Source organism: Pleurodeles waltl, chromosome 5, assembly GCF_031143425.1.
Source record: "Pleurodeles waltl isolate 20211129_DDA chromosome 5, aPleWal1.hap1.20221129, whole genome shotgun sequence".
In the NCBI taxonomy this organism is placed as follows: Eukaryota; Metazoa; Chordata; class Amphibia; order Caudata; family Salamandridae; genus Pleurodeles; species Pleurodeles waltl.
The window spans coordinates 806,702,608-806,721,200 of record NC_090444.1 but is presented as its reverse complement, the minus strand read 5'-3'; the positions used below and the strand labels follow the sequence as shown (position 1 = coordinate 806,721,200).

Sequence of the window (18,593 nt, the reverse complement as noted above, 5' to 3'; positions counted from 1 at the left end):
TAAGGAACTATGATATAGCAGTTATGAGTGAAGGGGTTTGGGTTATGTCAAGATAAAGAGCCTTCCTCAGGAGTGACACCAAACATGATGCTCTAGGTGACCCACCTCCTGGCTCCAACAGCTCTCTTTGATTTTCTAACAAAGCGAAATGCATCCAGGCAAGTGAAGGGTTTTGGGATAAGTAACAGTGAGAAAAGAGGCCTTTAACAGAAAACAGCAGAATTAATCAATTGATTTCAAATCTCCTTGAAAAAACTGTGTGGGACAAGACCTTGTGTTTTGTTTTTCTATACCCCAGAACTGAGATTCTGTCATATCCTGCTAGTTTGTTAGAGGGCCTTGATGGTTTTATCAGGAGCATACATAACTAGATGTTCTGAATTTAAACAGAACACAAGAGTAAAACATTCATAACTCAAGCAATCAGACAAAACTATCCCTTGGTGTGACAAATCAGGTTACTGGTTGAGAGACGTGGAACCCCCCACTAAGGCAACAACCACAATCCTTGTCAAGGTGAGCTACAAAAGTCACTAAATTAACCTGTGCTTAACCCTCTGGTAGCTTAGATCAAAGTCTATCAGGTTTAACCAAGCGCCAATATGTAAAGTATTTATGCAGCACACAACATGTATTGAAGTGAAAACACAATACAAGAAAAATCCCAAACCCTTTTAAAGAAATGGAGTAATTTTATTGAATAAAATAACACCAAAACAAATTAAATCCAATCAGTTGAACCAGAGTTATGATTTTTAAAGTTTGTAGTGAAAAATAGTGCCAAAAATAACATAGCGCCAACTGCAGTTATCGCTTCTTGTGAGACTAAGCCAAAGTCTCAAGTGCCAGCTGGCTGCAATGGTGCATGGGCTAGGCACAGGGCTGAATTCGGCCTGCTGGGAATTGTACCTTTGGTGTGGGGTGTGAGGTCATGCACTGGTCTCTACCATCCTGTGTCATATCCGGTGAAGAAGCCAATTGGGAGCTGTGAGGTCCTTCAATGCAAAGTCATGCATCAGGTTATATCACTCTGTATCTATTTTCAATGGAGCCGCAGATCAGGAGCTGCAGGATGCTGTGATGCTAGGTCCTGCGCCTGGTTGCGTCATGCTGCATCTGAAACCTTCAGTTGCTGTGGGAAGAGTACACTCTGACACCAGCCAAGTGTCCAGCAACGGGGGGCACCTCTGGCAGATCAGGACCCACTCCAGCAGAGGCCAGCTTTAGGCCTTAGTCGGACCCATGCCGTTCACCAGGGCAGTTGCAGAGCAGGTCTCTGGAGCATCTTGCTTCCCTCTAGCTCACACAGGAGGCTAGCCAGCCAGCCATTGGACTCACTCTGATGGTCCTGTGATCGGGGATCCAGTTTTCCATTCTTACACAGAAGGACAATCCTTCTAACAGCAGGGCAGCAGAGCAGTCTTTTGTCAGTCTTCCATAGGTCCAGAAGTGATTTGATGTGGGGTCTTAGAGGATCACCTTTTATTCCCAGTGGCAGACTGTGAGAGGGGGATGCCTCCTTTGTCTCCCCTTCTTCCTACCTGTGTTTGGCTCTCAACTGTCTTGCAAGAGGCAAGAACAGACTTGGTATCAGGTTTCTTTGTGTGTGCTGGAGGCAAAGCCTTTAGAAGTGCAAGTGGGGCCATGTACAGACCCTCTCTAGCCATCCTGGCAGGATGGTCCTTCTGTTCCCCACCAAGCCCCCTTTTTCCAATTTCTGGAAGCAATGAACAACCCATCACAGGAGAGACAGCCACAGTCATGCCTGACCCTGGCTACTGGCAGAAAGGCACAGTTGGTTTAGGCACAAAAAATGGCAACTTTTTAAAAGCGGCATTTTTAGAATTGCAACTTAAAATCTGACTTTTCCATTGAAGGTGAATAGAGTTTTAAATTACAATTCAAAAGAGTCCAAGAGGTATTTCTCTATCTGCTCCCAATCTAATGTTAGCACTTATCAAATGTAGTAACAGTTCGGAGCACCTGCATAACATCCCAGCATACAGTCAGCCCCATTGAATCATGATAAATGTAGTTTGTCAAAATCTCATATTCCATTTATTTATTGAATATTTCACCTCATATAGCTGCAGCCATTGCTATGTAAGTTCGTTCATCTCTGTCCCTGTACACAGGTTTCTGGTTTTAGCCCGTCATCAGCAGGGAGCAGCATGGTATAGGAGCTTGCTTGAAATGCCGCCACATCTTCCCGGGTTTATGTACAGCTCATGGCGCACCGGTGCCTTACCAAGGCTTGTCAGCTGTGGCTCTAGGGAGCCGCCTTAAAGACAAAGTTACAAAGAAAGGGAGTGCACAATGCATCATGGTAAATGCAGTCAAATTCGTAGTCTGTTCAGAAAGTAATAAAGTCTTTCACCTCCGTAGGTGAAGCAAGTGCTGTATGCAAATAGTTGCCCCTTCAATATTTTTTCCACTATTCTTTCGAGGTGCATTATTTTACAATGATCGATTTCCCTAAGACCATGCTTTTAGCTTTCTTGTAAAGCATGCCCACTTTGTTACATGACTTTCAATCTTTTACGCAGAAGAGAGCAATTCACTGCGCTTCCTTTATTTCATATATTTCTTTAGACTTTCAGGACAAAGCTATGTCAATCATAAATTGGTTTTCATTCCAAAGTGCATACGTACAATTATAGAAATGATAAAAGTAACTCCTGTCCCTTCAAGGATCTCTTGGAACTCTGTTACAGACTGGAACCCTCTCGTGTGGCCAAAATAAGAAGCCTCCACCATAGGGGTGAAGAGCTACACCCACACTGGCTGGAAAATAATACTGAGCGTCTCTCTTTGGGCCTGACTCCCCTTTATAGTGAGACCCACCCAAGATGGCTGTTGAGTTTAGGAATTCAGGAGCTTGGAGTCTTGAAGTGAGTTTGAGGTTCCTAAACAGCTGCAAGCCTGCCAGAACTCTGTATACCGAAGGACTTCAATGGTTCAAGTTCCCATCGAAAAAGATGGAGCCGCATACAGTTTTGATTGTTCCCACAGGTTACATGTATAGGTCTAACCCCCTGTTGTTTAGTGTCAAGTTAAACTGTGATTAATATAAACTCCACTTTCTATGTGATGGAATTGGAAGTGTTTAAAACAAACTGATTTGTTCAGTAAAAGTTTCAAATTATCAAGGTGCAACCAAAAGAAATGCGAGCAAACACTGAGTAATGGTAAAGATTTAAAATATTTATGTTTCAAAACAGAAAGAACTTGTAGGACTTAAGAAAAGTGGCAGAAATGCCAAAGGCATCAGGTCTAATGTTGATATAATGGAACTCACAACAGTCTGTAAAGCAAGCAGTAAGTCAGAGAGAAGAGGAGACAGCAAGAAAAAAAAGGCTCAATTACAAAAAATACAAATCTATGAAACAAGGAAACAAAAGTATTTTAGATATCCATAAAAAAGGAACTTTGAACTTTAGCTGTAGGGTTTATGAGACTGAAAACAGAAAAGGGTGCATAGGTAGCCAAAAAACAGAAAGTCTTGAGTACTCATGTTCCCTTTTCACAGTGGTAATCATTGATTAGGGCCCCTCCACAAATTGCATAAAAATGGATTGAATGAAGATGGGTACTTGCCCATTTTCTGAGAAGTTGTATCTTTCCCATTATACATGAGCTGCTTGCTAAGTGAAGTCAAAATGAAAAGAGAAATGTGAGTGCAGCATCATTCCACCGAAGGGAAAGCTTCAGGGAACGATCATTGACTAAGTCAATGGGTTTGTTTTTCATTTTGAGTCCTGGCTAAAACATGAACAGCCTACTGGAGGGAAATAACACAATAAAATGATTGCTTTTAGGATAACATTCATCTACGACATACAGAATTTACTTTTGACATGTAAAGTAATCCCTCATGCATTACAAAGCAAGCACTCCATCAAATGCAGAGTGATACACTAACAGCCAATGGCTTGTGATGAAAGGGAAATACTCCTCTGGGCAAATTCAAAGCCCACTGTGCATATGTTACAGAACTCTTAACAATAGATCTTGCAGACAACATTGCTGTAAAGCCAGCCATAAAAAACATTGTGCCAGGTTTAGGCAGCAGTGATAGATACTCGGACCTCAATGATCATTGACACTGCAGAAGAACTGGTCAGTCACCTACTACATGTAGATATTGGAAGCATCACATTCTAAACAATTGCAACAATTTGCCACAGCCTGGATAGTGTGCAATACAAGACTCTTAAAAGTAAAATTAACAACACTTAAAGAGCAAAATGATCAAAGGATAAATTTTAAATGTCAAGAAACATAAAATTAATATTTAGATGTTCATTAAAAAACAACATTAAAACAGGTAAAGGATAAGTTGGGAACAATACTGAATACACACTGAATTATAGAGCTAACAGAAAATACGAGGATATTGTTACACTTTTCTAGAGCAGACATCTAGTGAACATCCTTGTAGAGAAAATAAAATGTTTCCAGACAGACTCTAAATGTGGCAGCAACATTGTGCATATATTTTATAAGGGTAGTGTCAAGGTGTTAGAAATGGGGTCTTTGGCTGGCATTCAGGTTACCCCCTGTCCAAGCAAGGACCCTCACTCTAGTCAGGGTAAAGAAGAATTACTCTTAGCTAACCCCTGGTCACCACCTTGGTAGCTTGGCACAAGCAGGTAGGCTTAACCTCAGAGTCTAGGTGTAAAGCATTTGTATCAACACACACAGTAACTCAGTGAAAACACTACAAAATGACACAACACAGGTTTAGAAAAATAGAAAATATTTATATAAACAAAACAAGACCAAAATGACACGGCGATCTGTGTGTGGATTTTCATTCTTGGTATGCCAGCTTCACCTTTCAAGGCCCTAGGAACTGGAGAGGGCACCACTTGGCAAGGCAGGAGTCTCAGCAGAGAGTCCAGATGCTGGCAGAGGAAGTCTTTGATGGCCCTGAGACTTTAACAACAGGAGGCAAGCTCAGGACAAGACTTTTGAGATTTCTTCACAAGCAAGAATGCACAACAAAGTCCAGTCATTGTCACCTTGCACAGGCAGAAGTAGCCACTGCAGGATTGCTCCATAAAGCACAGTCACAGGCAGGGCAGCACTTCTCCTCAGCTCTTAAGCTCTTCTCCAGGCAGAGGTTCCTCTTAATTACCAGAAGTGATCTAATTTTCTGGGGTTTGGGTGCCCTTCTTATACCCAGTTCTACCTTTGAAGTAGGCCTTCTTCAAAAGAAAGTCTCTCTTGTTTGGGAGATCCTGCCTTGCCCAGGCCAGGCCCCAGACACACACCAGGGGGTTGGAGATTGTATTGTGTGAGAGCAGGCACAGCCCTTTCAGGTGTAAGTGACCACTTTTCCCCTCCCTCCAAGCACAGATGGCTCATCAGGATATGCAGGCTACACCCCAGCTCCCTTTGTGTCACTGTCAAGAGAGAGGTGCAAACAGCCCAACTGTCACACTGACCCAGAAAAGGAATCCACAAACAGGCAGAGTCACAGAATGGTTTAAGTAAGAAAATGTCCACTTTCTAAAAGTGCCATTTTCAAACACACAATCTCAAAACCAACTTCACTAAAAGATGTATTTTTAAATTGTGAGTTCAGAGACCCCAAACTTCACATGCCTATCTCCTCCCAAAGGAGATTCATGCTTTTATCATATTTAAGGGCAGCCCCTCTGTTAACCTATGAGAAAGATATGCCTTGCAACTGTGAAAACCGAACTTGGCAGTATTTCACTGTCAGGACATATAAAACACATTAGTATATGTCCTACCTTAACCATACACTGCACCCTGCCCATGGGGCTACCTAGGGCCTTCCTAGGGGTGTCTTACTTGTAAGAAAATGGAGGTTTTAGGCCTGGCAAGTGGGTACACTTGCCAAGTCGAATTGGCAGTTTAAAACTGCACACATAGACACTGCAGTGGCAGATCTGAGGCATGATTACAGGGCTACTAATGTGGGTGGCATAAGTAGGCCCACTAGTAGCATGTGATTTACAGGCCCTGGGCACTTCTAGTGCACTGTACTAGGGACTTACCAGTAAATCAAATATGCCCATCATGGAAAAACCAATTAACAGTACAATTTACACAGAGAGCATATGCACTTTAGCACTGGTTAGAAGTGGTAAAGTGCTCAGAGTTCAAAAGCCAACAAAAACAGGTCAGAAAAAATAGGAGGAAGGAGGCAAAAGGATTGGGGATGACCCTGCAAAAAGGGCCAGGTGCAACACGAGGAATTTAAAAATAATTTGAAATATATGTTTTTATCGATGGTTGAATATGGGAATATAGGTAATATAAGAGAGGCATTCACATTCCTAAAGAGAATGAAGCATATAAGAGAAGCAAAACTTTCGGAAAGGACGTCTGCTATTAAATCTATAGGGCACACTATAAATATTGAGGGATAATAAAGATTAGTTTTAAAAATAGCATATAAAGCTCAACGCAAATGTGAGAAATAGAGATACAAAATCATTGAAGACTGACAAAGGGATAAAGACAAATTTTACAGAAAGAGGAAGGGAAAGCAGAAAGCAATGTAGGGTTTGCCCGTCAAGAATAAGAAAGGGGATCAATCTTGATGAATGAGGCACAGTCAGAAGAAGCAGTTCTCGTATTGGCTATAGTGCACATAAAAGTGAATGTATTTCTTAGGGTTTAGCGGTGAGGAAGAGTATATGGCGGTAAAGCTGTTTTTATGGTTTGGGGTGGGTAGGGGCTTAGGGTGGTAAAGTTAATTTTAAGGTTTAGGGGTGGATAAAGGTAATGGGCGGTAAAGGTATATGAGTGGTAAAGACGTGGTAGTAAAGAAATTGCAAGGTAAATGTATGCGTTCTAAACGCATGCATTTTAATGGCATACAACCCTCACAACATACTAAACTATTTATATACCCTTGTATTTTCAAAATTGAGATTTCAAACATATAAAATGTATCTTAACGGAATATTATACACCACTGGTAGATGTACAAATGAATAGATAGAAATCCAGGAATTTACATTTGTTTGGGGAATTGTTTGTTGCTGTATCCAAAACCAGCTTTTACTAATGCTGAATTAAGCTAGTCAGTATTTGTGTATAGTATTATTTATATAAAGAAAAAGAAGGACGTGCAGAAAAATAACTATTCAAATTGTAAATATCCTTGAAGAAGTAATAGGGTGAGTTTATGACATTGTTCAACACACAAACTATGTCAACTGGGAACTAATGCCAAGTTTTTCCACATGCTGAGTTGGGGTAAACAGTTGAATTGAAGGGGGAGAACATTCTATGTAGTTACAGTACACACGTATCGTTGCAGTTCTTCTAATAGATAACATGGGTTGTACCCTGTTTTTTTAAAGATCTGGAAGAAATGGAACAATATCAGTTCGTGCTCTTGAAGGACCAAAAGCCAGCATAGTGCCAGGGATATACAGCTCTGTGGCACTGCCGGGTTACACCATTCTTGATGTTGATTCAAATGCCATGCTCTTTGTTGGGGGCTTGACAGGCAAAATAAAGGTAAGAGTCCCCTGTTGATCTCTTCTATTAAATTGTTACAGTGGCTTAGAGGGCAACTGCATGATCAAGAACATATGTATTAATATGTATTAATGTGAGTTCAAGCTTCTCGTTGTATTCGAATAAACAATCTATTATGCTAATACATTACATTACATTACATTACATTGCGAACACAGTTGCAACTGTGATTAGAGAGTATAATATTTGTGACTTAGGTTATGATTTCTGGCTATAATTTATCATTGGGCAGTATAATAAGCAGCATAGCCTGTCGATAAATGTAAAACGTTCGATTCATCTGTTTGCTAACCAAATTCAGTGTACAAAAAATTGCACATTATACAAATACTATAGATGAAAGTAGAAAAAAGTGAATGTTTAATGCACCCTGGACAGCCTCTTGCAAAAACCTAAACGCAGACCTGTCTAGGTGAAATGATATTTGAGATACAATTATAATAGAACAAAACTTAAAATTCCAGTTAAAAAAGATAGTATGAAGCAAGATAAGGCGAAAAGCAAGATGTTTTTCATGGCTGTCACTAACAAGCTTCGCCTTCTCAATCTAAAAAAAAAGAAAAAAAATCTGGAATCCTGCCACCCTACCAGTTTATCTCTTGCAGTGACCTTCCCTCTCCTTCCCCCAGTACTAAAACATATCTTGTGTCCTGTCACACTTCCCCACCAGTATCAACTGAACCTGGCCTTGTGCCAACCAATCAAAAAGCCTGTCTGGTTTCCTTCCACCCTGGCCATTCATACCATGAGCCACTTCCCTGACCCTTCCTGCAATGCCAAAAATAAGTATTGGGAATGCTGCCACTGTCCACTGCCATCCTTTATATAACCTCTGCAATCCCGAGGCTGGGCTATCCGTGCTTGCATTAAAAGCAAGGAAGCACTGCCTCTTAGACAGTGACTGTGAAACCTGTTTATTCCTGTCAGTGGAGGCTTGTGAATACCCACAGCTGAAAAGGGTGGCAGTAGCCAGAAGTGCATTCCCTTCCTCCTTCTGTCTCTGGAGATCGGGGGATGCAATCGATCACTTTCTTTAAGAGAACGGGCTATGGGGCAGGTGTTTTGCTGCTCTGAATATCTGAAAATCTGTGCTTTGCGCACCCTTTGCAGCCATCCTCCCCTCCTCCACTTCCGCTGCACAAGACTCTTCCCAGTCTCATCCCTGGCTGTCTGTCCATTGCCTCAACACCATTCTCTCTCCTTTACCACAAAGTCTTCCCTTATACCGTTCAACCTTAATCATAGTTTCAGATCCCGGTTGCCCTCCTTAACTTAATTTTTTTGTCCTTCTGTCAATTCCTTCTTAGGTCGAGCGTACAAGTGCTTTGACCTGTTGTAAGCGTTGTGAGCTTTTAACCACTCCCATCTCATGCCCACCACTTTCATTCATCCCTGGGCTTGCCTTTCAAAAGTCACTTGACCTCATTGGTAAATGTTTACATTTATCCCACCTTGAGGCTGTATTTTTCACGCCTTGAAGACTGCCCCTGTTACATGGATTACTGCACGATTGTGGATATACTTCAGAATGGGTGAACTATTTTTTTTTCTTTTGTCTCTCTTCTTCGTGCTACATGGCACCCATGGCGCTCACAGCACGAACATGCACAACAGAGTGAACTTGATTGGCTTTATTGAAGCATTGGTCACATTGTTCTCAGTTACCTAATCAGAGTCAATTCTTGTGGCTCTCCCCTAAAAACACTTGAAATTGCTAAGTGCTTTATATAAAACAGAAATCCTCACAGTGAGAGTGGCTCTTCTGGCACAGCGGGATAGCCAATACGACAATATTCACTGCACTCTGGAAACTCACTCCATAATGCTTTGCGGGGCATTACTTTTATAAAACATTTTTGTTCATAACTCAGCCTGTTGTGGTCCTATGACAATAGGACCAACACCAAAACGTTCAGAGCGACGTGCTCTTTCTGTCTACATCATCTCTGGGGCCCCACACTATGTTAGGGGGACTTAAAAATAATAACCCCTCCCACCATTCAGTGTCTTTCTAAGTGCTCTCATTGCTGCTATTTTTGTTTTACAGCTGAAAGTAGTTTGTGTTTTAAGGGGATTGTTTGTAATATAATTGCTATAGGCCTGCTACTCCTGAAAATGTGTAATGCACTACACTTTCTAAAGGCTAAGTATATTCTTACACTGTATTGTTTAATGTAATTTTCTTTTTGTGTGAATATGCTCTCTAGAGGTTAACTATATAGTTACATGGCCATGCTTCTTACAAATGCTATTTTCACTTTGGTGTCCTCAAGGGGATGTTCTAACCATTATAGTCATATTAACATACTAAAATATTTGGGGTACCTTGCCCCATAATGCTTTGCAGGGCATTACTTTTACAAACCATTTTTCCTCATAACTCAGCCTGTGGTGGTCCCATCCCAGGACAATGGGACCATCACCAAAATGTTCAGCGTGACATGCTCTTTCTTTCTACATCATCATACCCACTAGCATTGCAATAACCCATACCACCATTCATTATCTTTTTAAGCTCTCTCATGGTTGGAACTTTTGTTTTGCAGCTGAGAGAAATTATGTTTTATAGGCCTTATTTGCCATAGCATTGCAATAGGCCTGTTAGCTTTGAAAATGTGTATTGCACTATGTCCTCAAGGGGTTTATTATATGGCTACATGCATTTTTTTCACCTGTTCTTTTCATGGGGTTATGCCCTTTAGGGGCTAACAATATGGACACATGACCATGTTTCTTACAAATGATATTTTTGTTATGATTTTTAAGCATTACTGTCTAATCCCAAAAGTTTATTTCTGATAAAGGTTTATATGATAATTGTATATGTTTTAATAATCTCTCCTTATTACAAGTATGACCATGATTCTGGCCAACGTAACATCCGTATTACACTATGACTGTTTGAAAACTCTTGATATAGTTGGGTGACCCTTGTAGTTTACTTCTCCTATGTGGCTGTCTTGTGCCTTTTTTGAGGGAATTGTGTTAGCTAGCAAATCTTATGGAAAGTGGTATTCTATTGGAATTAGCATGACAGGTCTTAATTAGGATGCTAAATAGCATTTTTTTTTTTTGTTGCTGCAGATAGAATAAGAAGGTAAATTAAAGTGCTTTAGTTGTATGCACGGCCACTGGAATTATATGGCAGGAAAAGACAAAATTATGAGGCAGGGTTGACCAATGTATGTGGCAAGAAAAGTCCACTTATGAATTTATGATACAAATAGCTCTAACTCAAGAACTTGCAAAACCTATTGCATTGGAAATGTTTGTTTATTACTGGAATACTGGTTCTTTACATCTTCTTATTTTTCCTTCACATTGTCTCTCACTTATTCCGCCCTGTGCCCCTTTCCCATGTTAATGTCCGGCTCTGGTTTACTGCTGTATAGATGGTCTCAACTCCCCTCTGTACCTACTCTTTTTGTTTGTTGTACGCTCCCATTCCACATTCTCACTCTCAGTGCCTCATTCCTTCCTCAACCCTTTCTTTACCACTTCCTCACATGCTCTACCTTAGGGTAATTTCCCTGCCCCATTCCCTCACATTTTCGCTCTTTCCTCTCCCTCGCTCTAAATGTCCCTTCACTCTACTTAGTAACCATGCTAGTGATAATCCATGACAAAGTTCCAACTGTTCAGAGCAGCACTGGGACTTGGGTGAAGCACCAGTCACAAGGTCTTTGATGTCCCTGAGACCTCTGAGAAAACAGGGAGCAGGCCAGCAAGCCCTTGGATATCACCCTGGTGGGAAGGCAGCGTCCTTCCAACAGAGTCAGAAAACAGCAGCAGCAGGGCAACAAGCAGAAGAGCAGTCCTTCCAGGAAAGCAGTCCAGTTGAGCCCTTTAAACAGCACAGCAGTTCTTCTGACAGAGTTTTAGCTCCAGGTCCAGTAGTGTCTGATTTGAGGGGATCACAGACCCAGTACTCATACCCAATTGTGCCTTTGTAGTGGGGGAGACTTCAAAGAGTGGTTTTGAAGTACAACAGATCCCTTTCAGCCCTTTCCTGTCTGCCAGGTTATCTATGGGGGTCCTCAGCCCATTGTGTGGAGTCAGGCCACTACCCTTTGAAATGGGAGTGTGGGTCCCTCCACCCACCCTGCCCAGAAAGACCCTTCAGTATGCAGATAAATGCAGATGCAGTTGAGTGTCCTCGGTTTATGGCTGCCTGGATGGAATGCACAAGGGGAGCTGCTACCCCACACAAACCAGTCATGGATTGGAGACAGGCTATAAGAAACCTAGAGTATTAGGAGATGAGAAATGCCTACTTTCTGATAGTGGCAATTCTGAAATAGCAATGTCAAATCCAATCTTACCAATAGAGAGGACTTATCATTACCATTCCAAAGATATGAAACATGAAGTAGCTTTTCCTCCCTGATCAGGAATTCCTGCTTTAAAGTATTTTAGGGAATCCCCAATTCAGGCCTATGAGAGGAGCAGGCTTCCCTATGGTGAAAAATGACTATGAGAGCTTTTCACTACTAAGACATGTGAAACTTAATATTACATGTTCTGCCCTCCACATACACTACACAATGCCCCGGGGGTCACATAGGGCCTACCATAGGGGTGACTTATATGTAATAAAAGGGAGGGGTAAGGCTTTGCGACAGGTTGTAAATGCCAAGTTGAGGTGGCAGAAAAACTGCACACAGGCCTTGCAATGTCAGGCCTAAGATATGGTTAAGGGGCTACTTATGTGGGTGACACAATCAGTGCTGCAGGCCCACTAGTAGCATTTAATGTACAGGCCCTGGCCACATATAGTGCACTTTACTAGGTAATTTACATATGCCAATTAATTAGGAGCCAATGTTACCATGTTTAGGGGAGAAAGCACAAGCATTTTAACATTGGTCAGCAGTGGTGAAGTGCGCAGAGTCCTACAACCAGAAAAAACAAGTGCAGAGAAATGGAGGGAGGCAGGCAAAAAGTTGGGTTAAGACCACCCTAAAACCAAGTGGCGGAAAGGCAAAGAGAAATAAATAGAAGACATTTTGATTTGATTCTCCTGGTTAACTGGCTACCTCTGTGGTGGATCATTGCACTGACTTAGGTTTGGGGGACCTAGACTATAAATGATTTATAGGAGACAAGAGAATAATGATTTTCTTTTATTGATTAATTTGCTTGATTGACTCATGTTTCAATAAGGATTGAAGGGCAGATTTATGAAAAGTGACGCTGCACCGAGTACAGCGCCACTTTCCCTGGGCCCTTTAGCACCCTCTACCACCACCATGTGTGCGCCATATTTAAAATACAGAGTACCATGGTGCAGGGTAAGGGGCAATAGCATCATTCTATGTGATGCTATTGATGTACTCTGCAGGAGTAATGCCAAAATGTTGGCGCTACTCCTGCAGAGTACATATGGGCCCATTCTAAATAATGGAAGCCCCCTTTTGATGCCTGCTCGGAGCAGGCATTAAAAGTGCCGAAAGAAATGGCGCAAGAAAATCTTATAGGTTTCCTGTGCCATTTTTTATAACCCCCCTAACGGGGGAAACCACCCCTTGCATACATTATGCCTGGTGCAAGCATAATGTGGTGCAAGGGTTTACAAAGTGGCACAATGCAAGAATTGCACTACTTTGTAAACGTGGCGTGTGGGAAATGCCACCTTAATGCCACATTTACGTCAAAATAAATGCCGCAAATGTGACACAAGGTGGCACTAGGGGCTCATAAATATACCTCTGAATGTCTTATTGTATTTAATTTGATCGTTTTGAAATTGATCCCCATTTTACACCATATTTTCATTAAGTTGTTTAAAGCCTATGTGGGTAGGGTAATATGAGCAAACCTCTTAGTTTGTATCCTTATATTACACAAGGCCACATGCATTACTTATAGGCATGAGGAGATTAAGTGATTTTCCCATAATCACAAGATGTGGAGCTGACACTGAGACTCAAACCTGGTTCCTGAGTTTCATAGATGGCAGCTCTGGCCGTAACCCCACATCCCAGGAAGAAGGAGAGGTAGAATCCCCATGAAAGCTCAGCTCATTATGGGGTTGAGGTTCCAATAGAACCTGGATCTGAGCCCGGCTAGATCCTGGATTGAGATTTCAGTTGCTCACCCACCTCTACCTTTTAGATGCTTACTACCAAAGAAATTTACTGCAGCTGAAAATGTTGCTAAGGCAGCTAACAGACAATCCTGGTCTAGGCTTCCAGCTGATAGCTATTGTAATGTAATCAATGTGTGTCCTATCTCTTTTTCTTCAACTACTACATTGGAAAAGGAATTTGAGGACTGTAATACTACAATCACACTTACCCTTGATGAGACTGTATCTTTTTCCATAAAATTGTCCACTCTTGTAACACCACCAAGAAGATTTTCAAGGATGCTCTTCTCCTATCCTCCCATGACTGTTGGATGTCACAATTGATTCCTTCTCAAGCCCTCAGGGATAATATTTCTGACATTTTAAATTATGAATGTTTCTTAATGTGCAATTCACTAAAGGCAGTTGCTTCCTCCCTTGATATGTTTTCCTCTGAGGCATTCAACGCTTGGACAGCCAACATAACATCCCTGATGATTTTTTACTTTAGCGGGGAGTGTCTAGCCTTTGTTCATTCGGGATCGTGTCTTGACCATGGTCCTCCCAGGATTCTAAGACTGGGCATATCTCATGGTCAGTACGCTTTAGGCCATGTGTAAGAATACCCTAGCCACTACTTTGGTTCCTCAACCCAGAACAAGGCGCTAGTATAACCACTAATTAAGAATCCTTCTGCTGATCTGATGGTTCTAAGCTATTTTTATCCAGTTTCATTGTTACTTTTCCCTACCAAGATTCCGGAGAGAACAGTGAATAACTACAACTCCCCTTTTTTGTGATCCAACTTCATTTTGAACACTGCCAGTCTTATTGGATCTATCTGCCACTTTTGACACAGTGTTCCAAGGTATTCTTATTAACTGAATTATATAAGGTGGCATGCACTGGACTGGACTAAGTTCTACCTGTCTAACCGCTCTCAAGCAGCTTTTTCTGCCTCCTTAGCAACTTTGTTTCAAAGCCAATATTCATGGGGTATGGCAGGAATTCTTCTTTAGCCCGACCCTTTTCGACTTATGTGTTCATCCTCACATTAAATTGACCCATACAGCTGGTCACGGGCTCATGAGACAAGCTGATGTCACACAAATTCTTGTGTCTTTCGATGACCATATAGAGATGGAGAACTCTGCATTTCATGATTGTACGCTCACTGTTTTTGACTAGATAAGAAAGAATTACTTAATACTGATCCAATTGAGATCATTATCTTTTCAGTAAAAAACAGACCCCAAGGTCTTCCTGCTGATCTCTGTTTGGCCCGAACACACAACCATGCCTCCCTCAGTAGCCTGCAATCTGGGAGTTTTCACTGACCAGGACCTTTCCTTCGCTCCACAGCTTAATGAACTGTCCTCTTCAGGCTTCTTTCAGTCAAAAGCTTTGCACAAGATTCTCCATTGTTTGCCTATTGGGTCACATGACTAAATCATATAGGAATCTATATTAACCTGCACGAATTACTGCAGTATGTTGCTTCTTGGGTCAACCCTTTGTTTCATTTTAATGAATTCCAAAATATTGCTGTTAGGTTGGTGCTTGGTGTTCTGCCCACTGCTTCTGCATTGGGTTGCCTGGAAACAGTACATGTGTTACCCATCTCCAAGAGGAGGCCATGTGCATTACTTTCAAATCCTACCACTTTTTGAGCCTGATCTATTTAAGACATATATTTATTCACTATCCTGCGCCTCAGCAGAGGACGGGACACCTTCCTGCACACAAAAAAATCATGAGAGGTGTTTTCCTCTTTCTATGTGTGCTGCAGAATGCAGCACCCATGAATGAGGAGAAATCAAGGTATTTCTTCTTGTTGCACCTCCCTTACAGCTTTTGACGCATTCCCAGCTTTACGTAATCTCGTAAATTTTGGAATGTGTCAAATGTCATGGGTGTTAGGTGGGAACACCCACCGTAACACCCATGGCACACCGCCCTTTTGCAGGGGGAGGCAATGCACTGACTTGCCTTACTTTGCCTTAGTCCATATTTACAAGGCTATGAAAAGTCATGCAGGGTGGCTATACGGGACCTTGTAAATTTTGGCCCTGCAGTGTGTGCCTCAAAGCTGTCACTAAAAGTGACATTCTGGCGGCATAGAGGGGCTTGTAAATAAGCCCCTAAGTGAGAAGGTAAAATCTTTGACCAGGAGGAACCTAGATGGCGTATCCGAACCGTACTCCATTGCTAACCACCTCAAATTGCACCTAGGTCCCTGTCTGCTACAACCATTGACTATTATTAGTGCTTTTTGCTTTTTGGCACTATTGCTACTTCAAAAAATGCACAATTCATATTGAAAAGTTCCTCCCTTTTGATTTTTGTCATTATCATGTCATTATCTTTATTACATTTTATTCTATTTTTTTTCTAATTTGGCTTGGGATTTTTATTGTTTTGCATTTTGACTTTATTACTGTTTTGGTATTGAGTAAATATTCCCTGAGGTGGGTAGTCACCCAAGTAATAATCCAATCTCTAAATAATGTCAAATAAAATCAAGGCATATAACTAGAAATAGCGTCTCATTGTAAGAACCACACACTCTGTTGTCCATTAACATGTTAGGCTGTTACTATTTGTAAAATGACAAATACAATTAGATGCACTGTCTGAAAAGCTACCAGCGTGAATGAAAAATGTTTTTAAGCAACCTGTTTTATGCCATTTTTATGGCTGTCCTACTGACAATTTAACTGTCTATTGGCAAAAGAACTGTTGTTTCTTATACAATGGATTTCCTATCTTTTCTTGTTTTAACCATTACCTGGAGTACAGTCTTTCACCATTCTGTCTGTCCATTCATGTCCAAACCTATACATCCAACTCTAAACCTATCAATTACACCTATCTATCTATCTATCTATCTATCTATCTATCTATCTATCTATCTATCTATCTATCTATCTATCTATCTGTCTATCCATCTACCCTTTCACCTACCCATCTCGCCATCCACCCTTTCAATCATCCATCTCTCCACCCTTTCATCCATCCATCCGCCCATTCACTTATCCATCTATTCTTTCACTTATCCATCCCTTCCCTTATTAATCCACCCTTTCACTCATCCATCCTTCATTTCTCTCATCTATTCATCCACCCTTTCACTCCATTCACTCATCGATCCTCCCTTTTGCTAATTCATCCATCTACCCTTTCACTCTTCCATCCATCTATCCTCCCTTTCACTCATCCATTCTTTCTCTCATCCATCCATCCACCTTTCATCCATCCACCCTTCTTTTCACTCATCCGTCCTTTCACTCATTTATATTTTCTGTCATCATCCATCCACACTTTCACTCTTCCACCCATCCATCCATCCTTCCATCCAGCTGTCCATCCACCCTCCCTTTCCATCATCCATCCATTCTTTCACTCATCCATCCTTACATCATCCGTCCTTTCATTCTTCCATTCATCCACCCATCCACCTTTTTATTCACCCATGCATCCACCTTTGCACTCACATCCATCCATCCTATCACTCACTCACCTTTGTCTGCCAGGTGGCAGACAGAAGAGAACAATCAAGAAATTCACCCCGCTGTACCTGCTGAAATTGGAGGTTCAGGACACCCCAGCATCCATCTTTTTACCCATCCATCAGTCCTTTTGCTCACCCAGCTATCCACCCTTCACTCTGTTCAACCATCCACTCTGTAACTCCACCCCTCCATCCATCCGTCATCCTTCCATCTATCTATCTATCTATCTATCTATCTATCTATCTATCTATCTATCTATCTATCTATCTATCTATCTATCTATCCATTCTGTCGCTCAGCCATTCATACTTTCACTCACTCATGCATCTATACTTTTTTCTCATCATCCATTTACCCTTTCACTCGTCCTTCCATCCACCCTCTCTTTCATTCATCCATCCTTTTACTTATCTATCTAGTCACAATGTCATGCATTCATCCATTCTCTCTTTCACCATCCATCCATTCTTTCACTTATCCATCCTTACGCCTATCCTCCCACTCATTTATCAATCCATCTACCCACCCACCCTTTCATTCACCCAACCAGCCACCCTTTTACTCACACACACATATCCATCCATACTTTCACTCAACTTCCACCTACCTTTTCACGGTATTTAAGAGCCTTTGGCTGCCGAGATGCAGACAGAAGAGGCCCACGAAGAACTCAACCTCGGCTGCAGCTGCTGAAAAATGGTGGGCCGCGGGCTCGGCGCCTCTGCTTTCCCACACGTGTTGTTCAGACACCTATGCTTAGCTCACTACACAAAAGTAAACACAAAGAGAGTTAAATTAATATCAGTGCAAGGAGATGGCGTTCTATAGCATTATCTTGCTAAGAATAATGATGTCCAGTTCGCTTACGCATAATAACAAATTCTCAAGATGTCAACGAATATTTGGTGGAAATTATCAAAATGTGAATTTATTTTCCATCTGTTTCGAGGAAATTATTTATTCAATCAACGTCCTTTAGCTTTCCCCCCGAAGTGCTCAGCCCTTGTCTTGCCATTTGTTATCGAAATGCTAACGCGTCCCTTTTATGGTAATTTATTACACATCAGGACTCATTTTAGGCCAATGAATCTTTTGACCCAGTTGAGAGACACCTTAGGACGAGATAGCTAATCAATATGTCAATCAATACGTCAATAATGTCATCAATATTTATCACAACAATACATTTCACTTTAGTCAAAGTCATTAATCAATTCAAGATTCTACCATGACCTTGCAGTCATGAATAACCACACCAGTTTAATAGAGTTTTATAAGTTGTATTCCCTTTTAATTACAATCTAAAAGCAGATGCGTTAATTTCAACACCAAGAGACATAATAGCATAGTCAAGATATGACAACTTTGGTAAGATTTCATTAAAGCGAGAATCACAAACATCAGAACATAACACGGTGTGAACATAGATCAATTTAGCAGAGTGTCAATAACGCGTCAGTTCAACAAAGCATAGATTCGGTCGTTTG

General features: G+C 41.4%; 1 protein-coding gene across 7 annotated transcripts in view; it reads left to right on the top strand.

The window, feature by feature from the left end:
* The window catches only part of LAMA2 (laminin subunit alpha 2), a 3,379,260-nt gene that overhangs the window by 3,080,942 nt on the left and 279,725 nt on the right, over positions 1 to 18,593 (top strand). For all 7 annotated transcript variants that reach the window (XM_069234829.1, XM_069234828.1, XM_069234823.1 and 4 more), the window contains one exon: positions 7,347 to 7,506. In XM_069234829.1, the coding sequence (XP_069090930.1) occupies positions 7,347 to 7,506 (160 nt within the window). The remainder of the gene's footprint in view (positions 1 to 7,346; positions 7,507 to 18,593) is intronic.